This window comes from Nilaparvata lugens, chromosome 3 (genome assembly GCF_014356525.2).
Source record: "Nilaparvata lugens isolate BPH chromosome 3, ASM1435652v1, whole genome shotgun sequence".
In the NCBI taxonomy this organism is placed as follows: Eukaryota; Metazoa; Arthropoda; class Insecta; order Hemiptera; family Delphacidae; genus Nilaparvata; species Nilaparvata lugens.
The window spans coordinates 20,148,887-20,175,068 of record NC_052506.1 but is presented as its reverse complement, the minus strand read 5'-3'; the positions used below and the strand labels follow the sequence as shown (position 1 = coordinate 20,175,068).

Sequence of the window (26,182 nt, the reverse complement as noted above, 5' to 3'; positions counted from 1 at the left end):
TACGGGTCACAATCTGGTAACTTCAGACAACATTAGAAATCGTAAAACACCAATAGATATAAAATGAATTAGTAATATGCAAAACAAAATGCAAATAGATTATGCCCTTATGGAGTGCAATAGTAATTAATTAATCAACGTCAGTGATTTGACTGTTACCGTATTTTGTGAAATCAATGTTTCTTACTTAATCGTGATAAGGAGATTCATGCTGTTTGAAAATTATAGGTAAAGCTTGTGAATTTGAAAATAAAGTCAACTTTATGAAGTAGCAAACCAAATTTCAGATTCATTGTTAGGATTTAGAAACAAAAGGGCATTCTGAGACAGCAACCCACTTTATAGAGTTGAAAGCAGATTTCTTATTTTTTTCACACATAACAATGTATTATAAGTCAGGTCTTGCGAGACCCATTGCAAATTTATGGATAAGTTGAATAATCAGCAGTCAAATTCTATCAAAACTATTGTTTAAATGGCTAGTTCTATTGACTATGATTTTGAATCTTCATGAGTTGATTCTGAAAAGTCGAAATTGATAACAGTTGCCCACGTAATTCAATCAAATATGAGTTTTTTCAAAAATAGCACTTGTTGAATTGGTTTTCGAACAAATTTCAATTATTCACAATATCTCTTTTCATAATCAATCAATTTCACTGCGTAAAGGTATTTGAAAGACTTCATTCAAGATTCAAGGTTGAGCGGTGTAAAGAGCTCTCAACTCATAACTCAAATCAAACTGTTTATTCCTCAAAAAAAAAAAAAAAAAACACAATACATGTTATAGCAGCAATAAAACTCAAAATATACACAGAATTATAACCTAACTGACTATGAGTCTAGTAGCCTATGTTGATATTATAATGTATATAAAATACAATTTCTGTAAATACATGACCATGATCAACAAAACTGTGACTGTTAAATTAGTAAACATTGATAACTATTATTGCTGTTAACACAAATAACTGTTAAATAGGAGGTAGGTCCCCGCATGGGCTGTGCCTGTGCGCGGGAGTCTCCACCTGACGAAGAATGTTTTCATTGCATTTCGTTCCAAGAGGGTACATGAATTTGTAGCACAGTACCAGTAACTGAGAAGAAACCTATCAATTTAAGTTCAGAGAGACAAATAAAGTAGCAAACGAATGAGACTTGCAACTCTATAAAGCGTTGGAAAAGCGATTCCCGGGTCTCAATTAAGAACAATAAGGTATCTCGAAGATACGAGCAATTTCATTCCTATCGCCCCTGCCCTGTGAGAAATGTCTCTGAATCCTTCAGGCTGCACTCTCTATGAACTGGTGAAAATGGAAGAAACACAACTACTGCTTGAGTGGAGCAGTGAAGAGCATAAATCTTTTTTCCTACCAATCTTTCAGACTGTCTGCGACAATAAGCTTCGTTGTCCTGTCCTCGATTCACAAGGGATTCACTCTTTCTCAGAGCTAAGCTCTTCCTCTCCAATATTTCTCGTGTCTTCTTCCAAGTGTCACGTGTCTGTTTTCACTCCTTATTCCTAGTCCACTACAGGTATCTAGAGTGACTACTTCAATTTATTCTCCACAAAAGCTAGAGTGATAGTTGTGTTGCGATGATGATTAATGCTGTACTCCGGTTTCATCGTGATCTTTGAGTTCAAAGAAAACTATTTTTATTATAATAAATTATTATTTATTTGCTGATTCAATGTGGTAGCTTGATTAATTCAAATAAGAATGCTCAAATGGGCGTGAACGGGATATGCTCGCATAGAGATTGGAATACTCGGATTGTCTAGAGAAAAATTGAAATTACTGAAGAAATATACTATACAAAATACAATTTTAATAAAAACAGTTTACATATATTTATATCTCTCTAGCTATCAGCTATTTGAGGGATATTAAATAATATATTCATATTCACTAGGTTGCAGTACATAAACAAATATAAATGTATGCTATATTGAATTAATATGTTAATTAACAAAGTAAAGTAGAAAATTCATGAATAATAATAACTTATAACATAATATAAAACCTTATCCCATATTCATATTGAATGATTGCCAGTCCGACTAAGCTATTGTGAGCTTGCTTTTTGATACTCTGATATGTAACAATATGTCTTATTCATTAATTGTCATGAAGAATAATAATTTGAATCTTGCTTTAACTTCACATTTTCTTTGCAAGTTATTGAATACAATGATGCATTTTTTTATACAGACAAATCTAGTATTCATCAATCAATCAATACTCTCTACTCATCTAGTATCCTACATTAGTATTCCTTGAATAACAGTAATGTAATCTGCTACAGTAGAAGTTCAGCTATTGCATACTCTTTTATCGATGTGATAGCCGGAGTTGTATCTAAATCGCTCTTTAATCTATGTTACTCCATGAGAATTCAATCTTGTGTCATTTGTTGAGAAGCATAATTTGTCAGGGAAAATTGAATACTTCTTCATTCTGCTTTCTTGTATTTGTTTCACACTCACAAAGGAGGATAAAAAATATGAATCCAAATCATTCTATGAACAAGGTATTCTCAATGTAATGTCTTCCTACTAGTAATAGAGTAGTAAAAGTGTCTTTGATAATTAATACTTGAATGAGAACATAATTAAGCGACTGGGTACAAACACTTTCAATAATGAAAAGCTTATTTACAAAAAAAAATATTCAAATGATTCTCGAATGTCTCTTGTAGTTCTCACCCAATATTACCAGAAGTAAAGCAGCTTTCCTCCAGGATATCCTGCTTGAAATTAATAACCAATAAAAGTAATCACCACTGAAGGTCAAGCTTGTGTTGTTATGTTAGCATATCAATTATATTTCACTTAAGCTACTGACGTAGTAGAGACAAAAAGGTGATAATAATAATTGAGACTCGGCCAATTTCGAATTGACAAGTACGCTAGTAACTTACTTGATACTAGTATAGACTGAATGTAGGTGCTTGTCAGATTCGCAACTTGCAAGCTGTAGTTGAACAGGAGATCGATGCCTCTCAATTAGGCCCGGTGCTTCCAAAACATTGACAGTTTCGTAACGCAGTGATTTTTTGTTAAGTAAAGAATTGAATTGGACACTACATTAACACGAAATGTTTCTGATTTGATATGAGTTCACTGTAACAGTCTGGTGAGTCCGTCTCATAAAATGTCAAATGGAAAAATTGAGTAATTGACCGAGCGAAGTGAAGTCTAAGATTCAAGTCGACGGTTTGGCATTTCTCTTAATGTTTGAATGTTTATATGTTTTTATGTTGCGCATTTACGGCGAAACGGGGTAATAGATTTTCATGAAATTTGACACGGCGAAACGGGGTAATAGATTTTCATGAAATTTGACAGGTATGTTCCTTTTTAAATTGCGCGTCGACGTATAGGTTTTTGGAAATTTTGCATTTCAAGGATAATATAAAAGGAAAAAGGAGCCTCCTTCATACGCCAATATTACTGTAAAAATCAGACTATAGAATTATTCATCATAAATCAGCTGTCTAGTGGACTATAATACTACCCGTTCAAAAACATCGAACATCTTGAAAATGTATCTTTCCATTAACGTTAGTAGACAGTTGACTATAATACTACCCGTTCAAAAACATCGAACATCTTCAAAATGTATCTTTCCATTAACGTTAGTAGACAGTTGACTATAATACTACCCGTTCAAAAACATCGAACATCTTGAAAATGTATCTTTCCATTAACGTTAGTAGACAGTTGACTATAATACTACCCGTTCAAAAACATCGAACATCTTGAAAATTGTATCTTTCGATCAACGTTGTAGACAGTTGCAGCCAGACCTGATAACAGCGCTCACACTCACATTCAGGGACGACAAGTCACGGTACGATATAGGACAGAAAGCTCTATGCTTATTTAGGATTTTTTCTAGACATTTTAAATTGATAAATTATTTATTAATTTTTGAGATTACATAACTACAGGTCAATGTAACTCACTGAGCGCGAGGTCTACTGTTCACAGAACTACTAGTGTAAATCAATACAAAATTGCTTTATTTGAACACTTCACCAGCAAACTACTGTATCACCTAGGCCTACTTGACCACTCTTTCTGTATAAATCGACTAGGCTATCATATAATCCATTGGCAGCTCTAGCAAATTCATTGCATCATTCTATAGAATCTGAAAGATATAATTCAACCTGATCATGAAATGATCAATTTCAAAAAGTAGACATTATTTTGATGAAGTTACAACCAAATTTAATTGCTCGGCATAAAACAGTGATGTTGTGTAGCTCTCAACTGAATGAACAACCGTAATTTTTCCCTGCATCGGATCAGACATTTCGTGCATTCAATCGACAATAACCAATCAGGTTCTTGAAACGCGAAATTTGACCAATCAAAGAATAGGGAACTCCCACTACGTAATAATTATGAAAAACGTATATATTTCCTTATTTATGCTCCCAGCACTGAAAACTCCTTTATAGTTCTTTGACCGATGTCATACAATATCACGTAACTGAGAAGCCCAAAAATGATAAATTTCAATGTTATAGGCCTATGAATATGGTAGGTCTGAAGTATGTTCTTAAGTGTAGTATGCGAAGCACCGATGCTATACAATAATTTATGATGTTATTGAAAACAATGTAAAGTTGTGGTTTCAGGTTTCATCAAAGTATTTGTATAGGTTGACTATAGTTGTTTGAAATGCTTTAAAGTTTAAAATGTTTCATATAAAAGGTTACTTCATGTTTTTTTATTGTTTTTAATAATTTTTATACAGTAGCCCATAAACAACTAGTTAAAAATGTTTTAAAGTTTAAAATGTTTCAAATAAGAGTACTTCGTGTTTTTATATTGTTTTTAATAATTTTAATAAATCAGCCCATACAAGTAGGCTAAAGTGATTTTAATTTATGATGAATGTTTTCCACTAGATAGTTTCATTCTTTTTATACATGTATCTTACCGTTTCTGTAAAAATACAGATATAGTCAGCTGATTAAAAGTGAATTGCTCATGTTCCTGGCGCGTATATCTGTACGCACCTTTATAAATCATCTTCTACGAACGGTCCTCATCCCTCATCATGCATTTTTCAATAGTTATTTTCCTCCACCTACTGTCTAAAGTACTTACTTTACTCCCTGAAACATAATACTAAAGTGTCACTTTTTCGCTCTCGGTAGTAAAAAACAGGAAAACTTCCTTGGGAGGAAAAGTGACTCCTTTTAAATAACATGGGAAGCATCTCTATTTCAAAAACTTACATTTGTAATAGGTAAGAAGGTCTAAGCTCAGATTAGGAAGCATAGAGTAGTCAGTCATTTAGCAAACTAAATTCAATACCTCAACCAGATTTGATCAACATATGAAATATATGTTTATATGCTAAAATACAAACTTCATATCACTATACTAAAAAAATGTATAAATATTTTTTATATTCAATACTATTCAAAATACCAGCCAACGAATATTCCTTATTAACTAATCAAATTTGAAACGGGAACTTCATCATAGCTGTAGTTGTGGTGGTCATTGTTGATACAACTTTTGCTGACAGATAGCGCTGTCGGCGGAGAACTGTGATTACAAGCCAGCTGTTTCTGTTTACTTTTTATATTATGTTGTAACACATTGTTTGGTCATGTACGTTTTAAAAAATTATTTTATTTGCAGTTTTTATAAAAATGTAGATGGAGGAAAAATGTTGTGTATATCACGATTGAAAAATGTTTTTTCTCCCTCAGGAAAATTGTTGCCCTTGGCTTCGCCTCAGGCTTCAAACTTTTCCCTCAGGGAGAAAAAACAACACTTTTCACTCTATACAAATAACTATTGTATAGAGTGAAAAGTATAACTTTTTCTCCCTGTGGGAAAAAGTTTGAAGCCCAAGGCAAAGCCGAGGGCAACAATTTTCCTGAGAAAAAGTATTTTTCGCTCGTGATGTACACAACATTTTTCCTCCATCTACATTTTTCTATAGAAACTGCAAATCAAATCAATTTAGTAACTTACTTTATTGGTGACAATGTTTCCTCACAACATAACCTAAAATCTAAAACATAAAAACCGGTCGTCTGATTGGCACTGCCGATTGTGCTATCTATCAGCAAAAGTTGTATCAATTATCAGCTGGGCGGCTATCAAAAATGGCTGACTCCAGATCACGCGCTTCAGATTTGAATTGCAGATAAAAAATATTTGTTGGCTCGTATTTTGAATAGAATAAAATATGTATAAATTTTTATCGTCTACTAAGTATGTAATATTATGCAAACATATATTTCATGAGTTGATCAAATTTCTGGTTGTGGTATTCTTAGACCATTTATAGAATAGACACGATGGGAAGCCTAGCCTCTGAAGCCAACATCTAACTGCCAAATCCGCCCACCTTGACGTCACAACCAAGCTAACAACAATGCATTGAATAACAACAATGTAAGTTAAACACCACAAACACATACACAACAAACTTTTGTGACGTCAAGGTGGGCGGATTTGGCAGTTAGATGTTGGCTTCATCGACTTTCAGTATGAATATACAATGTGCCGTGTCTAATCTATAACTGGTCTAAGGTGGTATTGAATTCAGTTGTCTGACTAAACAGACACCTCTATCACAGAATAGGTACAGAATGGAAACTGTCAATCAAACGCCTATCCAACCAATGCTTTTTACATGGCGCAAATACTAGACACGTCACCTGACCTTAGGAAGTTCCAATCCTGGTCTTCTGATGGGCTTGTGGCAGTGAACGAGATCAATTGATCCGGTTCATTAAAGTGATCCGAACCTCCCATCAATATCATTACAATGCGGCGCTTCCTAACAAGATAGCGGATTTTTGCGCCAGGGTACTAGCCAAGTTTCCATACTGTATGCATACTGTGCCTCTATTATGCTTCCTCATCTGAGCTTAGACCTTCCAACATATTTCATATCTTAGACCAGTAATAGAACAGTTATAGACCAGTTATAGAACTGGTCTAAGTTTCAAATGTAAGTTATTAAAATAGACCCATGTTATTTAAATGGTGTTACTTTTACGCTCTAGGGAGCTTTTCTCTTTTTTCGGCCCGAGAGCGAAAAAGTGACACTTTAGTATTATGTTCCAGGGAGTAAAGAAAGCACTTTAGATAGTAGCTGGAGGAAAATATATTTTGATTTTTGTTACTTGAATCTTCTATCAAGAAAGAATTTGTCAGGTATCTCTATTATGGTCCATTTCTCGATTACTTCCTCCTATTTTCAACGAGAGTTTCTATTTTCTAATCGTGATTCATACTGATTCAATCGTGTTCTAATCGCGATTTATACGTGGTCTAATCGTTATTAATTCGTGTTCTAACCGTGATTTATACGTGGTCTAATCGTGATTTATTCGTGTTCTAACCGTGATTTATACGTGGTCTAATCGTGATTTACTTGTGTTGACAGGTCACGAGAAATGCACTTTCCATCACGACATGGAGCTGGACCACAGACCACCAACCAGAGAAGCGCTTCTGCCCGACATGGCGCGTTCATACAGAATGCTGCTCACGTCGCTGGGAGAGAACCCCGAGCGAGAGGGTCTCCTCAAAACCCCCGAGCGCGCCGCTAAGGCCATGCTTTTCTTCACCAAAGGCTACGACCAGTGCCTAGAAGGTAGGCATTCATTCACACTCAAACTTATTTCATCCACTTTTCCAGAGTAGCCTACATTCTTCACAGTTATGGCGTATGAGTAGAACTTTTCAAACCTATAAAGGCTATGGAGAGAAAAACAGCTGAGAAATAAAGCTATTTACTCTCAATTTTCATTTATTATTCATTTATTCATTTTTTTTGTATAAAATACTATAATCATAATACAATTATGACATTGGAGGAAAAACTAGGCTGAGCCTGTACTATTTCTCTCCAAAAATTTTGATAAAATGTTAATGTTGTCCAAAAGATAAGGTTATGTAATCACACACTGCTTCGTCACTTGATTCTCGGTACAAGAATGATGATTTGAAATTTTGAAGGTTGATTTTATACTTAATAAATAAATTACAGAATGTATCACAATAAATTGAAAACTTTAGAATTTTGAGATCGGACCAGTGCCTAGAAGGTAGGCCACACTCATTGCATCCACCTTTCCGGATTACATTCTTGATATCTGAGAGTCGAACTTTTTCAGACCTATAAACGTTACAGAGAGAAAAACATCTCAGAAATAAGGCTATTTACTCATTTGGAGGCACCTCCTTATACTTAGAGATCAGACTACAGTATTGTTTCAAGTTTACTCCCGTGTGATATAGTGTTATAAGTAATCAAACTTTCAATCAAGAGCAACTTTCTTGAGAACGTTCTCAAGTTGGTTTTGGTTCAATCTGGTAGAATTTATAAGAACGGAAAAATCGATTTTTATGTAACTGGCATTACACATTCACTTGAATTACTTACTGAACACAGAAGATAACATGAGAAGTGACATGATAAGTCCGATGATAATATTATATTATATAATTGGGCTTTATTATATATTTTAATTGGTTCGATTATATTATAATATTGGGCTACTTTCTTGTATTCATAAAATGAAATTATAGTACCCTTTAAAATCAATAAAATAATAAAATAAGAATACAAATTGTAACGTAACTACTAGTTTCGGTGAACACACCATCGTCAGGTTATGAAAATAAATTTCCAATCAATTTGTATTCTTGTTTTATTATTTTATTGATTTTAAAGGGTACTATAATTCTATTTTATAAATATAATATTGGGCTTTATTTATGAAACTTATAACTTGAAATACAATTAATAATTCCAATAACTGGAATCACAATAGCGATTTCTTGTAAATTACAATTTCTGTCTATGAGACTAAGGACAGCAAACATATAAATCAAAGAGCAGCGGGTACGACAATAATTTATTCTGCAATAAAAAGCAATTTATCATTTCTCATTACTCAAGTATTAATAATTGTAACCTTCTTAAATTCTCAATGGAAAGACAAACAAATAATGATAGGCGGCACAGATAAGTCAATCTGCCAGCGTCGAAGTTCACTGGAATGAAAAATAACAAGTGGATTCGCGATGAACATAGAGAATACGAGAATAGGATAAGAAAATGACAAACCTATCGATCGCTCTTGTAATTATAATATAATTATAGTTGAGTAACTATAATCTGTTCATTGGAAGTAGAGAAGAAACATGAAGTTTAGTGTAAGTATAAGCACAGAATTAATAATAGCAGTTTCCTATAATAAAATTATAGGAGTTTTCTCTGGTATAAGTTTAGTTAGTGTATAATAATAATGTAATGACACTCATATCAGCTATTAGTGGTTGATAAATAGTTATTAATAGCTGATATAAGTCATTACTTCCACATTTCATGTTGTTGCTTCCCTTTCTATGAACAGTCTATAGAGGATAAGGATAATGTTTCATCGTACAATTTCCATTCTAATAATATGAAGGATCTTTCATATTGAGTTCCAATTCTGACACCAGAAGCTGCGTACAGACAAATGCGCCACGAACACGTGCATATCATTTTTCATCAGTTCATTATTTCTGTATCTTTTTCGTTTCTGAACAAAAACAAAAATAATGAGAATAGCATCAGCTAATGTAAGCATGTTGGTCCTTTTCTGATCATATATTTGATTTGTGTATTTTGAAATGTGAATAAATAAATAAATAATTTCGTGTTTGTGGCGCAGTATATAGTAGGTACCTATAAACTCTGAAACTGTGCTATTCAGTTTAATCGAGTTTAAATTATTAGAACTGAATTTGTGGAACTGAAAAATTATGGAACTCTCACACATTTCTGTTCATAGTGTGAACTCTATTCAGTTTCATTATACAATATAGAAATGTTCACCAAAGTATTGTTCTATCTCTAGTTTCATAGAGAATTTAATCGATTTGCTCACAATTTCATCATAGTTATCTAGAAGCCAATATTCTCGTTACACACCGGTAGTTCTACTTTTAAAACTGAAGACTGCCTTATCATCTCTCCCGAGCACAATATGAATAAACTCCCGAACATAATATGAAAACAGTGATAAACTGTGGCCAAACTCCATTCAAGTTCAGTGTGATGGATAAATCGGGGAGCTCGAGCTCAGCACTGCGCTAATGAATAAATTCACTCAACTCAGCACACTGCACTCGGCATGAACAGAGCACAGATTGACGAGTGAAATTGAGTGAGTGTCCACTGAACAGTCCGCTCCAACAGCCCCCCTCCCTCCTCGACCCGCCAGGCTGAATAGAGCGAATTTCACATGAATGAAAAACGCTTATCGTGGTGACGCAACAGCTCTCAGCTCTCGGCTCCCAAACGATCGGTTTGGGGAAAGAAATGCTGAAAAAAACTAACTCCACTGCAAATCACTGCTGACAATTTTCATTATTTCTCTTAAATTGAATTCCTTCGAAAAAAATGGTGACAAAGATTTCATTCTGAGTATTACTCTATTAAAAACGTCCAATTTTGTTGTGTGTTTTTGAAATCACTTCATGTAAGTTGAGAGTCCACTAATTGAAACACGGATGCAATCATGAACGAAGAAACTACATTGATACAACATAGGTATGAAGATCTGGTACAACAACGTGCAATAATGTGCTTTTTAAAGTAGGCCTACTTAGTAGCTGTGTATTTAGTACGGTCAACTTACTTTACTTCATCATGTTTATCAAGCATTTTGAAATGTCATGTGTCCAAAAATGTCAATCATTGTCATCATTGAAATAGATCGAAGTACTGTAAATGTTCTAATGTGTTCCAAATATAAATCTTTTTCCTGATAAATTCATCCATATAATAGAACTTCACATGAAAAATGTATGTTAAATTATTTGAAAACTTCAAATAACGCATGTTTGTGATGCTACTTGATTTTCGATAATAATCTTTCTACAACATCACTTATCTGAAGGGAACTTCAGTTTTCAATTAAACATTACGTTCCCCTCCTAGTTTATCCATAAAATGGAACTTGACCCAATAAATCGATTCAGCAATTATGCCTAAAATTCATATACGTTACGTTTTTCTATTCTGGCATATTTTCACGTGATCTATGTTCATGCAGTATTCGGAATCTCCCAGCTCATCTACATGGATTGAGCTTATCAACCATTACGTGGCTAATAACCTTCCATTCAGGGTTCGAAGGAGCTCAGGTGTTTCTAGCCTTAGCTTCAGTACCATCTATCTGATCTATGAATATTATTGACAACACAGCTAGCTCTTATACCATACACTGGACAACCTACATGTTTCATGAGCCATAATATTTGTGTGCCATTACTTGAATAATTATCTCCATAGCACGTCAGTCTCTAAACCTTGATCTAAATCTTGATCTAATGCCATAGTTTGAACCTTAGTTCAACACCCAGAACACCTCAGCCTCCAAATATCGTTCTTGCGAAAATCCTATATAACTCAAGCACATTATTCTTAATCAATTTTAATCTCTACTTCTCACTTCACATCCATTTTTCAAGCACAATCCTACCTGAAGTTTCCCGAATATGTGTATTTGTACTTACAGTTTTTATCATTCCTCTAATTTTATGTTTAAGAGACAATGTCTGAGAGCTGAGATCCTTTTTTCTAAGAGAAGAGAGCTAGTTTAATAATTTCAGCATCGAATGAAAATCAACGATTAAATTAGTGAGTCTTATTCGAAATGGGTAATTATGTAATAATTTGTCATATTATGACAAACAGATAAAATTATTACATATTTGTAATCCGAGCAATTGTGAATTGGCTGACTCAGTTCAGAATTGTTGTTGCATCAGAAAAATTTCAAATGGAGCTTTGTCAGTCCAGGAGCCTATACGATAGCTTGATGGAATAGCTACAAGATAGAGACCATTCGTCTTGCAGAACAAGGCTGGAAGCCTATCTCCAACTCTGTTTCTTTGAAAGATTGATCCAATTCAAAAGTAAGTGCCACCTTGAGCACAACTCATTATAATAGATCGGGAGAGGCAATCCAATCAGATCGCCACAAGCGAGCAACTGTACAGATGAGAGAAATGAATTCCATCCACCCAGGGCCATTGGCAAGGCAATTGAAAAGATGTGTTGCAATCCTTCAACAAAGAAGCTGATATACAAGATTATATACGCTGATATACTAAGAAGGTTATTGCCCTCCAGAGTAGCGGTATAAGCCTATGTACACAACATTCCTCATCTTAGATTATTGAATCTAATCATATCAAAAATAATAGGTACCGTACTGATAACTTGATAACATTTTATTTTAATGCTTATTGAGTAAATTCTTCCATCGTTAAGGGGAAACAATGTTCTAATATTTGGTCCAGTCCGTAAATTTACCAGCTTTTTCATTTGTTCAATCATTTTGTTTACTCGTGGTTCACAATAATTACTAACAGCTTCTCAATCAATAAACACAATTGCCAAATCAGAGAAGACAAACAATATTCCAACTTGGATCAATGCAGAGCAATATAGGCAGTTCGTCACGTTGGCTCAGTGACCATTATCAAACAGAAACCGACTATTGATGCAAGCTTGGGTTGAAGTGAAGCTCTATTGAATCAGAAGTGCTAGCTCTATTGAGAATGTTCTACCGAGAGCTGATTAAACTGCTCTAATATCTGAGTTTCTGTTTGTGAACAATTCAGTCAATCCCTGATATTGAACATACATTGACGAATGTCGCACAGCACAGCACAATTACAGTTCAATGTGCCATAGCACGGTATTCAAGCATGTTCATTATTTAGTTCATGTTCAAGCATGTTTAGACTCTTGCCATAGTGAAGAGCTATCCACTCCAGACTACTTTTTAATATACTTGATTACAACAAAACCCACCTAAGACCATAATAATAGTTTCCCTTTCCATATTCTATTAAGGTTTCCGGTATTTTGTTCCTGGGTTTAACTTGTAAATCAAGTTATTCTTCCATTCTTAGATATCATGAAACTATGATATCGTTGGACATTTTTGGCTCATTCAATAATAATCCTTAGATATTTCTACGATTTAATGCCATGTGTTGATTGACTCTCTTCAACAGCGATAAAATTGGGTGATTTTGCTGCTCTTACTTGAAAACATATTCTATGAAAATCGAATTATCACAAGTCCAAGCTAATCGAGAGATGTACTTTTCTCATGTTTCCCAGCTCTTTCGGAAGCCTGCATAATGATATATCACATTATTCAGAATGATTAATTCAATACATTTATTTATTTAATCATTCAGAATTATTACACAACTTACAGAAATGTACCACAGGCTAAGCCCAAAAAGGTTCCAATTCTAATTTATACAAAAGTCCAAATGTAGCTAGGTTATGTGTCACTTAACATTCATGAATTACACACTCAATTTACAATTCAAAAAACACGAAAATAATTTTTTAATTAAAAAATACTTCTAAATTGAATTTAATCAATCACAATTAATTAGAATATCAATAATTTAATACATACTTTAGAATATCAATTTACAAAATGACCTCTGGAGAGTTTATATGAGGTATGAGAGAATAATATAATTTTATTATTGTAGAGTACTTCTAGGGAGAAAATAATGGAGAGTTCAAAATAATACTGAAGCTGGAGAGTGTTGGAGAGTACTCAGGAATGTATTGGAGCAGTAAGCTTCGATTTTCCATTTTAATCAAAAAGTGAGGAGATGCAAAAGGCAACAGGAGCGAGAAAATTGGCTATAATAGCATCGCATAGCAAGTCGTTCATCACTTCCTACCAGAGTTGCAATCTCCATCTCCTCGTTGATAATCGAATATTGTGATCCGATTGAACTGGCACTCTTGACAGAAACTCTTGTCGCCTTAGCAACAGGTCCTCTCTCCAACTCACTCTCTCTTATTTCTCTTGCACTCACTCTGTCTCTTTTTCATGCTATTTCCTCTCTCGTAGAAGGGAAAAGGAGACGCTTGTTGAAACTGCAGCAGGTCCTCTCAAATCTCTTTCCCACTCAATCATTCTCAACCACCCTTTCATTCTCTATGTCTCTAACTCACCCTCTCTCTGTTTTTCTCCCTCTGATCTTCTTCCTCTTTCTATGGTGGAGAGAGAGGGGAAGCTTGTTAAAACTTCTCCTGCAGGCACAGTTTCTGTAGCTGGGAAGGATGGATGTCCACTTATTATGTAGCTGTAGCTGTAGTTCAAAGCGAAATGTACATCAACCCTCTCAAGAAATATCTCGCAGCTATTTGCTGGAAGGACGAATACAAGTCAAAGGTTGACTTTCTTCGTTCAACTTTTGTCCTTTGCTAGCTAATCTAACTTTGATTGCATCTTTTTTCGAATAACATTTTGTTACAAAGAAATGTCATTAGAAGTTTTCAAAACTACATCGAAGCTATTCAGAAAAGAATCATATTGTTGTGGAAAGGTTTCAAAATTTAATATCTATCACAGAAGTTGATCTCGCAGAAGGATTGATTGATTCACATTGATAGTAAAAGAAACGTTTGAGATTATTATTCTTTGGTCAAAAATGTGATTATCGATTTCGATGTCCACCTTGATAGAGTTTTGAATGAAATCAGAATGGAAGTCAATAAGGCCATCAATAAGAAATCAATAGTCAACTTCAGAAAACTCAATCAAAACAAAAATCACGGATTTATTGTAGGATGAGTTATTATTATCTCTTCTGAAAAAGTTTTTGGTGAGTTGTGGAGATATTAATTCATAATGAGAATACAAAGATAACACTAACAATAGGACTAACACAATTTTCTGGAGGAAAACAGAAACATACACCTAGGGTGTGCCGTCTTCAGAGTGACAAAAGTCACTCTCCAAATGAAATTTGTGATAGTTGACTACATCTCTGTGTTTTCATTGCCATTATTTCATTTGAAACATTTGTTTCTCGAATCACCGTGTTTGGATTTGCACATAAAAAAGCATTGAGTTATATCAGATCTGCTTGGTTTACGTACTTCCCTGCTCAATAATAAAGGTTGGGATGAGTTTACGTTTGAGCTTTGAGAATGATTCCAGCCCTTTGAAGATGAACGGTGAAGTTGATAACCGACATTCATCCCATTTCCTACCCGCAGCAAAACGAATTTCCATCTCATTCAGCAAGGGAAATTCGAAAGTTGAGCGGCCTCTTACCTAGTGAACCGTAATTTTCGTTTGTAGATATCGGCTGATTATTGTGCGAATATTATCAATGAAATCTCTCCATGGCACTCATCATGATTATAATTTATGCAATCGTTTAAAGCATTCAGAACTACACCACATGCTACACCCTTAACCGCACCATGAAAACGTTACTGCTCTATGTTTTAAATCAGGAAATTTCAAACACATTTGAATTTTATAAAAGCATTACTGATGCTCTGAATGTTTAAGCTAAACTGCTATGAATAAATCAGAGTGGGGTTTTCTCAGATTGCTTGATTATAAATAACTACAAAAGAAGCATAATTCTAGAAATCTTGGAGGACTAATAAAAAAAAGAGTTCACACAAACGAGTCAATTACTGACTTCTATATTCAAATAGGGCTACTTGAATGTTTAATTATCGAAAATCACTAGAAACCTTATTATATTTATATCACACACATCTAGTTCCGGCGATGATGCCGAAATCCTTTCAAAAACTTTCGATTTTGGTATTATTGCCGAAACTTGACGTGTTTGATATAAAATATAATAAGGGTACTAGCGATTTTCTATGATTATACAGATTGATTATTTAATATTATAACTACTGCATTTTTTCTGATTGTCCACGATGATTAGACTTGTTTTCACTTTACATTTGATATTCCCATGATCTTATATTCTTTTTACCGTGCTTCATCACCCAAGTACGATTAATTCGCGGTTCTGAGAGAAAATTGAAGGAAATAAGAGTGTTTCCACACATCAGATCTTCCACACATGACATTTAACCAAGATGATATCTCATATTAAACTGAGATGGGATCCACACATCTTGACACACTGACTCCCCTACAATTTCATCCAATTACAAACACTTCTTCCGCGTCCCAGATTTTCATCGAAAGCCACATCTGAGTAGGCCTACGTCTCGGAAGGAAGCACGTGACGCCAGTTGAGCTTCGACCAAGAGAATTAGTGGAAAGAAAAAGAGTGAGAATTGAGCTGAGTGGCTTTTAGAGACGGTTCACAGGGCGGCGATACGAATGGGAGCTTTCCAGCCAGATTGAAGTGGGCAATTGCGAAATGCGACGGAAGATTTTCACCCACTCGAGACCTCTGCTAGCAGCACTCGCCTCTTTACAAGGAATTGCCATTGTGCTCTTATGAATAGTGGACGAGGGATGGAGGGCAGGAGGGGAGAAAGCCGACGAGTCACTGGCAACGATTTATCAAACCTCAAACACCCCCTCTCCCCCTCTCAAACTCAACACCACCTGTGGATTTATACACCCACACCATTATATAGGCCACTGTGGTTACTGAATTTTCTTTTATTCATTGTTGCCGCTCGCAGCTTTTCTTCTACTGAGCTTGAGGATTTTCCTTCATTCTTATACAGTAAGCCTCTCCGCTGTAACCTAGTAACCGAATAACTTGGCTATACATTAGACATGGAACGTTAAAGCAGCAGCTCTTTGTAAGATGAGAGTCCATTATTTTTATTGATTAGATACTGAGCTCTGGTGAAGTTCATTGCAAAACATTATGGGCTTCTTTTAAAATAAATTTGTTGGCCGTAATCGAATACTGTGATGATATGTGGAATGATGTGATTATGTGGTTTAAGATCAGAATTTTTTTTATTCCAACATCAATATCATGAAAATATAATTACCATATCAATAACATTACTATAACTACAGCATGACTATTTCCAGTAATAATGTCAATCCTTACAAATATCATTACTATAAATATCATATAGGTTACTATAATATATACCATAGGTTACAACATGGTTACTATATATACCAACAGCATGGCAATACCAATACCCTTGAAACACCCTTCTACCATACCAGTACCCTTCTACCATACCAGTACCCTGCAAGACGCGTAATATCTAGAACGTTGAAACGCTCTGGTAAAGTGTGGATAAGAATTGAATACAAGAATACTGTGGATAAGAATACAATGACAATACCATAAATAAATCAATCCCACTTTACCAACTAGTATACTGATACCAGTACTAGTACAGTTTTAAGTTTAATATTCATTATGCATTTTATATTGTCTCCGATGCTTTATTTTTTTCTTGTGTGAATAAAGATTATTTGAATTTGAATTTGAAAAAGTCGAAGCTGGACATTTCCAAAAATATTGAAATAAACTTCTCAGCCTTTTTTTAATTTCATTTCATGTTTTTATAATTTCAGATGTTCTGAATGACGCCGTATTTGACGAGGATCACGATGAGATGGTGGTCGTCAAGGACATTGAAATGTTCTCCATGTGCGAGCATCACTTGGTCCCATTCTACGGAAAAGTTTCTATTGGATACCTCCCAAACAAGAAGATCCTAGGATTGAGCAAACTTGCAAGGTAAGGAGGAGAAATGTGTTCATTTCGCATGTTTGATTAACATAATCTGTTATGTTAGTCGTAAGGTGCGTACGAACATGAGCGCCGTGAACATGAGCAATTCTCTTTTTAATCAGCTGATTATATCTGTATTTTTACAGAAACGGTAATATACAGATATAAAAAGCTTGGCATCAGCTGATTAAAAGTGAATTGCTCATGTTCGCGGCGCGTATATCTGTACGCACCTGTACATGTTCAATACTTTTGCCTCTCACATGTGTATCATTGAATAAATGAAAACTTGAAAAGTTATTTTTAAGATTTAACAAAAATCAATCACTGAAATCAGGTATCGTCATTTTTGTGATGCAGGAAAAGTCTACAAGAAATAATTACCGTATGTGAAATATATTATTCGCAATCGTTGTTATTATATTATTGAATATTTGAACATGATCCAAAAATTACTCTTCAATTATCCAGATGCTAGTAACGATATTGAATAAGTCAAAATTTATGCATGAATACGGGTGGGTAATCATCAACGGAAATATTTGAATTAAAAACTGTCAACCAGCCAATTTGGATTTAGGTTGAATATTATAATTTATTCGATATCATTTGAATAAATGCAACCTCTCATTTATTTTCATCTGAGTTCTGCATGAGCCAAATTATAATGTGTAGCGTATCTCCTTAGAGTAGAGGAGCATAATATCCGTTTTCTCATTAACTTGTTAATTCCCGTCATCGCAGGATAATATAATATTTTATAATCAGATTATCAACTATTATAACGAAAATCCAAATTAAATGCTGCATATCACCCTGAAGACTTCTGCAACTGCAAATATTGACAACAGAGTAGGGTGAACAGCTAGATTGAATATCCATCTGTAATAAGATTATTAATTCATCCTTATTTGTTTTGTCTTTGTTTTTTATGATTAAAATTATGTAAGTCAATAATCCCAAATATTTTATCATTTATTTTTTACAGAATCGTTGAGATCTACTGCAGGAGGCTTCAAGGTGAGTCTCTCAAATTAATAATTACAAATAACAATAATTATCAATACTATATTAATATCAGTGGCGTATTCTCGTAACCCGTATCCCGTGCTTCGCAAGAGCTGTTTGAAGCATAAATAGGCTGAATTTAGTTTTATAGTTCCATGCTGATATTGAAAGTATTAACAACTATAATAATTTACAATGAAGTTTTTTGACTTTTGAAAGGTAATTTTAAAATTACTGTGCGGGGGGTTGGATTTGCCAGGAGAGCTAGCCCTAGGTAAGTTTTGTGAGGCTACGCCACTGATTAATATTGATTTAAATATTACATATATTGTAGATTTGTAAAGACCAAATGAATAGTTTTTTATTTTGAGAAAATGAATGCGGATATTTGGTAAGAATCAGTTATGTTTCGGATTAGAATTATTAGATTCCATAAAATTAAGCTAAAAACATCTTTGAGTTGCTAATGCAGAGTGAATCTCATACTTGTTCACTGTATCATCCATACGGTACCATCCTTACGTTCAAGGGATTTTAATGTAGATGCGACCTTCAACTTTTTTTCACTACTCAAAATTATAAGTCCCACCCTCATGGAACACACATTACCACATACCTAATTGAACTTAGAATTATTTTATACAACTACAAGTGAATAAATTTTGAAAAATATTTTCTGTTTTCAGTCCAAGAACGTCTGACAAAGCAGATCGCCATTGCTGTCACCAAAGCAGTTCAGCCCGCTGGAGTTGCAGTAGTCGTCGAAGCAGCGTGAGTATTTACTTTTTCAATGAACTTTATTCAAAATCAAAATATTTATTCATCATTACCACCATTGAAAATTCTTGATCAAGCTAAATGAGTGATGGAAAGATTCTCTGCAAACTCCACATCAGTTCTCATTGTGATGAACTGTGAGGAAGTTCAAAGTGAAGCAACATAACCTACCGGTACGTTTTAGACATATTTCTATCAAAATTCGGAAAGGGAACAGTTTTGGGTACTAGGCGTGTTGCTCCTTTTCTGATCATATATTATTTGATTTGTGTATTGTGGAATGTGAATGAATAATGAGAATGAGGTATATACTTGATCCATCAACTCTACCAGTATTTTTATTCATCACAGATTTATTTGTAATCTTATAAAGTACAGTAAGTGTAAGGGTACGAATAGATTGGTCAGGTCGATATGTAGCTTCCAGTGTAAGTCATGCTTAAGATCGATCTTCTAAGGCTCAACTCATACTTACGCGACTCAGGTCGTGAAGAGACTCAACACTCGACTCTAGTCGAGAGCATGAGTTTTCAAATAGTGACGTCGCAGAGACTAGAATCGACTGGTCTGAGTGTCGAGAAGAGACTCGACTCTAGTCGAGAACATGTGTTTTCAATTGGTAACGTCAAGGAGACTAGAATCGACTGGTCTGAGTGTCGAGAAGAGACTCGACTCTAGTCGAGAACATGTGTTTTCAAATAGTAACGTCATGGAGACTAGAATCGACTGGTCTGAGTGTCGAGAAGAGACTCGACTCTAGTCAAGAACATGTGTTTAAAAAATGGTAACGTCATGGAGACTAGAATCAACTGGTCTGAGTGTCGAGAAGAGACTCGACTCTAGTCGAGAACATGTGTTTTCAAATGGTAACGTCACGGAGACTAGAATCGACTGGTCTGAGTGTCGAGAAGAGACTCGACTCTAGTTGAGAGCATGTGTTTTCAAATGGTAACGTCACGGAGACTAGAATCGACTGGTCTGAGTGTCACCATTTGGAAATGCTCTTGACTAGAGTCGAGTCTCTTCTCGACCTGAGTTGCGTAAGTGTGAGTTGAGCCTATATATTTATATCGGTATGACTCCAAATATCATATCATTGCTATAGTGAGGTCCACGTTATAATGGCAGTGGAGAAAGATAGGAGAACAACGTTGCCGTTCCTCCATCTTGTCAATGCCTTCTATAGACGGTAGCTGATACAGGTTTATTGATGTAATATTAACTATTCATTCTCGTTTGAAAATAATCAATTATAATCAATTAAGCAAGAAATTATATTTTTCAATAATTTCATAATTAATTTTCATACGGTAATCAAGATGGAATATTTTGTTAATTAATTATTAATTCTCCATTGTTAAAGGACGATCTGGCAACAGAGCAAAGCGAGAAAAAGATAGCGCTATCCGCTTTGTTGAATGATAGACAAGGATTGCAATACCATTGCTAATCAAGCACTGCCATTATAACGTGGACCTGACTATAGCTGTTTAATGGCTTGTGGCATCGATCGAAATCAAATTCCACACCGCAACCCAATCGTTCTGTTCGCACCTTTGAACAGTTTAAATTTCGAAGCTAGATTGATAATGGGCTCGCTCCAAAATATTATCATAAAATAATAAATACAATTATCAATTTTTGTTGAAGTATTTTGTTGTTGTTGACAGTCACATGTGCATGGTGATGAGAGGAGTGCAGAAAATAAACAGCAAGACGACCACATCTACTATGCTGGGAGTGTTCAGAGATGACCCCAAGACACGCGAGGAATTCTTGAATCTGGTCAAGAGCAAGTAAATCCAAACTGGGTTTTAAAACGTTGATCGAAAATCATTATTATATCATTATAACTGCCTATAATTTACAATGTATTGAAACTTTTATAATCTTATCAATTAGGAAACAATTCCTCAAAATTATTTAATTAACAATCATGAGAAAATACATTAACTCTATTTCTTTGATTGATATTTATATGTTCTCACACAATGACCCAAATATGGTATCAATAAAAATTTAAAAAAACTTATTTTTATCTTTAAACAATTCTAGTGGTATATTTATATGAAAATAAGGGTTTGCTTAACGTAACATGAATTTCTTAGATGATTTTGTGGATTTGAAGTTTTGTAGTTTTACAGTTTTATATTAGAGTTATATTTATATTAATTGAAGAACACCATGCCAATCTAAATAAGTCAGTTTTCGTTTATGGAAAAGTGGACCAAACTATGATGAAATTTATTTTTGGAATTTGTATGTTTGAATATTAAATTCTGTTATGTTCGAATACGAGTACGTGTTGATTCATTTTTATATTTAAGTTTGAGAATTAAAGAAGAAAAATTAAGGTGGGAAACAATAATTATGCATCCTAGGATATCTATAGGATACGTTGCCTGGTATCCTATCCATCCTGGATTCCTTCCATATTGCACCTATACTAGTAGTTCTGTGAACAGTAGACCTCACGCAGTATTCTCATCCACAAGTACCTGATTGAAACTATAGACCTTATATATGGAAATACAGCAATAGACTGGCTTCTTCACACATCTGTGTAATCACTTGTCAGCTGCTTTATGATGAATTATTCTATAGTCTGATTTTTACTCTAATATTGGCGTATGAAGGAGGCTCCTTTTTCCTTTTATATTCTCCTTGAAATGCAAAATCTCCAAAAACCTTGTATATACGTCCACGCGCAATTAAAAAAGGAATATACCTGTCAAATTTCATGAAAATCCATTTTCGCGTTTCGCCGTAAATGCGCAGCATATAAACATTCAAACATTAAGAGAAATGCCAAACCGTCGACTTGAATCTTAGACCTCACTTCGCTCGGTCAATTATTGTGTACCTATTTACAGTTCCTAAAAACTATCTTTAGCATACATTTCTACATTTTTTCAACTATAAGCAGTTTTTTGTCTGAAAAAAGCAAATAGTGAGGAATCATGAGTTCACGAATGAATTATAAATTATTGTATGTATGTATGTTAATGAATTCACATTACTGGTAAAACACTGAGTAGTAAATAGTAATAAAATAGCAATCAGCATTCCTAGATATCCTGCTTAGGCTCGGTTTCACAAAAGCCGGTTAAATTTTAATTGTGATTAATTTCACGAGAACCAATCAGAGAAGGCTTTTTTGAAAAGGAGGCTTCTCTGATTGGTTTTCGTGAAATAATCAAAATTTAACCAGTTTGGGAAACCGGCACTAAGATTTTTATATTAGAAACAGGGCAACACTACACTGCTACAGAACATGGTGTTACTTCTTGAACGTACAAGTAGGCTATAGCCTATTATAGCCTATAGCAGAGGTCTCCAACCTTTTCTATCCAAGGGCCACATTGTTAATTCTTGGGAGACTTAGAGGGCCAATAGCAAGGATGTATGTGGAATTTGACTTGTGGGGACACACACGACGGTGGATTTGATTGGTGTAAAATTATTATATTTCTATTAAAATAATATGAGGAGTTTTAAGTAAGTTTAATTAAAACACCGGAAGAAACAAACCAATTCATTTCAAATTCAATTCATTTTATTGAGTGTAAAAAGGCCAAAAGAAAACTTGACAATGCATGAATCTAGCAAGTTAAACAAAATAATAATAGCTTTTTTAATAGTAATAAGACAACTTGACAATACACGAATTTACAAAAAGTTACCAAGCTGAAAGAGAATACTTGAGAAGATTGTATTTGTTTTCCACTTAAAATGTCCGCCCATCTAGGATCAAACTTTGTGGTTCCGATCATTAAAATTGATTTGAAATGATCATCTGACAAGAAAGATCTGTATTTGGATATAAAAAACTTCATTTTTGAAAATGTCTGCTCACACTTATAGGTAGATCCAAAAAGCTGCTTGTTTACAGCTAATTTTATACTTATTAAGAAATGGATTGGCTAGTAAGAGAAGAGTACTGAACTCACAGTTGTCAAAAATGTGTATAAATATATATTTTGAAAAATCTGTTGCAATAACTCTCAGCGGGCCGGATGCGGCCCGCGGGCCGTAGGTTGGAGAGCCCTGGCCTATAGTATTGCCTACTGTAGCACTACCTCCGTAAACAAAGCCATAGTGCATTCTGGTGACGTCAGCACAGGTAGGGCTACTACACCAAAAAAAAATTGTTGAATAGTGTTTTTATTGGTTTAGGAGCCTTACCTGTGCTGACGTTACCATCAACCACCTGTTCATGCACTATGGCTTTGTTTACGGAGGTAGCCGCTTTAAATTTCATCAGCATGGCTCAACCAGCAAGTAGCCAAGTCACTAGTAAATGAAAATTCTATTTGCTCATAAAAAATTTACGGAAATGAGCCCAGGTTTCCCAAGGCTAGGTCCTCATATCAAGGAATATTATAGGTGAACCTGCCAGGACTCAACTCATAATACACCAAGCCCTGAAGAAACGTAATAAATATGGATAAAGATGAGCATTTGCTTATCCTGTACTATTTTAAACGAGCAATTTCTGTTTATATGTTTAGATGTTTATATATCTGTATGTGACCGGATCTCGAAAACGGCTCTAACGATTCTCATGAAATTTGGAACATATTAGGTTTATGATTTAAAAATTCGATTGCACTAGGTCTAATCCCTGGGAAAACTCGCTGAACGACATTAAAAGGATAATTCATCCTTGGAAAAACAGCTGAGACTTTCGTCGTTTTTGGATATGAAAATGAGTGAGCGAGTGCGTCTGTGGAAAATAAAAATATCTCATCCCCGAAATTCACAAGCTGACGTATAGCCAAACTGTAAAATATAAACACGACCTTAACGATGAAGAAACCTTAAGGGTTTGGAAGGTGAAATTAATTATAATTAATCAAAAATAATAATCATATTCAAAATAAAACATATTTTCGTGATCTTTCCAAATTCATCAAATAGTTAAATTTCCTTCTAATTCTTCAACACTAAAACTTTTTTTAACAGATGCACACAGCTGCTGGGTGGCCTTTGCATGTGTAGCATTTTGTTTATAAAGTGATGAGACATAGTATCATCATAGTGTATGAATAACAGTCCTTTTTTGGATAGTGGAATGATTAGAAGTAATTTTCAAGTGAAAACTTCATCATATAGTTGTCAATGTTGGGCTAAATTTTTACTCTGAAAAGTCCAAAGTAGTAATTAGATGCTATTAGTGTAGAATAGTAAATTAACAAAAATATTGTAGCAAACATTATATCATTCTATAAACTATAAATGTATTATAATTTCCTCTTTCGTTACCGTATAAAATTTGTATGCTTTTGTACTCCAGAGCGAAGCTCGGTCCCCCGATATTACTTCTAAAATATTGAGCATATGCTTCATTTTCTATGAATAAACGTGAGCAAAGCCTTTTGCTCATGCTCATCAAAAAAATAGTTTGAATAGTTTGCTTATGCTCAAAATTGTATGAATAAACTAGAGCATTTACTCAATTTTTGAAGCAAATTTAATGCTTCAAGAAAGGTGAGTCTAGTCTGGAGCAGCATTTCACCTTTTGCTCATAGTAAAATGGCTCAACTAATTCTGAGGAAACTATACCAGATACAATCACAACCTATAGTTAAGAACTATAAAACTCTTTTTAGATTCAAACATAAATATCGGGGCACCGAGCTTCGCTCGTTACGGTATTTTTATTTATTAATAAACAGAACACAATTCTCTAAAATGATCGTGTTTATATTTTACATCTGGCTATACGTCAGCTTATGAATTTCGGGGATGCGATATTTTGATTTTCCACAGAATCACTCGCTCACTTTTTACAGACGACGAAAGTCTCAGCTGTTTCAGCCAAGGATGAATTATTATCCTTTTAAAGTTGTTCAGCGAATTTTCCCCAGGATGAGACCTAGTGCAATCGAATTTTTATATCATAAACCTATACTATGTTCCAAATTTCGTGAAAATCGTTAGAGCCGTTTTCGAGATCCGTTGAACATAAATAACCAGATATAAAAATATAAACAGATATACAGAAATTGCTCGCTTAATATAATAGGATATATATCACCATTATTCCTACAAAAGAATAAAACCAAGAGATACCTATCCGATATAAAGATAAAATAGGCAAATAGGAAATAGGCATTTAAGGAGATGAGAGTGTAGACGGATATTGAGATTATAATGAATATTATTATAGAGATGACATTTTTTCACGCTATTATTTTAAAATTCAGAACTCAACCAACCTAAAACTCAATTCATTCATAGAGATAGTGAGCAGACGACCAAACCTTAGACAAGATATAGAATTCTAGATCCTATATCTGGTCTAAGGACCAAACACAAGAGGTGTCTATACTTGCATATTTAGCGCTTACGTGAGTAGCACATTCTAACATTTCACTATAAAAACAAAGTAAGGCCACAAAGGTGAATCAGCTGATGAAAAATCTTTAAAATACCGTACGTGAGCAGTTGCTCCAGAGTTCAGGAGCATAAGGTAAGAGTATAAGGTAAAGCTTATTCATATAAAAATGAGCAAATGCTTATGCTTCTACCTAATGCTCATGAGCAAAACCTTATGCTCCATGCTCATGAGCTTATGCTCTGTTTTTCTTCATATCGCTCAATAATGTCGCCCAAGCATTGCTGAAGACAATTGCCAGAGATAAGTAGGCTACTTTAGTCAAATGATGAGCACTGAATTTTCCATCTAACTGCACCAAGAACTCTAACAATTAAATTGGAATTATGTGACCTGACTTTACCTTCAAAGTTTGATGTAATTTACAAAATTGCAATGAGACGACAAAGTTTTGTATGATTTAAAATTGCAATGAGACGACAAAGTTTTGTATGATTTGAAATTGCAAGATTCTCATTACT

The 26,182-nt window shown here is 34.4% G+C and overlaps 1 protein-coding gene across 2 annotated transcripts in view; it reads left to right on the top strand.

Moving 5' to 3' along the window:
- LOC111049139 (GTP cyclohydrolase 1) overlaps positions 1 to 21,619 on the top strand; it is a 33,749-nt gene extending 12,130 nt beyond the window's left edge. For both annotated transcript variants that reach the window (XM_039423224.1, XM_022335157.2), the window contains exons 2-6: positions 7,434 to 7,643; positions 17,377 to 17,542; positions 18,525 to 18,556; positions 19,231 to 19,315; positions 20,992 to 21,619. In XM_039423224.1, the coding sequence (XP_039279158.1) occupies positions 7,434 to 7,643; positions 17,377 to 17,542; positions 18,525 to 18,556; positions 19,231 to 19,315; positions 20,992 to 21,121 (623 nt within the window). In that variant the 3' untranslated portion in view covers positions 21,122 to 21,619. The remainder of the gene's footprint in view (positions 1 to 7,433; positions 7,644 to 17,376; positions 17,543 to 18,524; positions 18,557 to 19,230; positions 19,316 to 20,991) is intronic.
- The last annotated feature ends 4,563 nt before the right edge of the window (positions 21,620 to 26,182 follow it).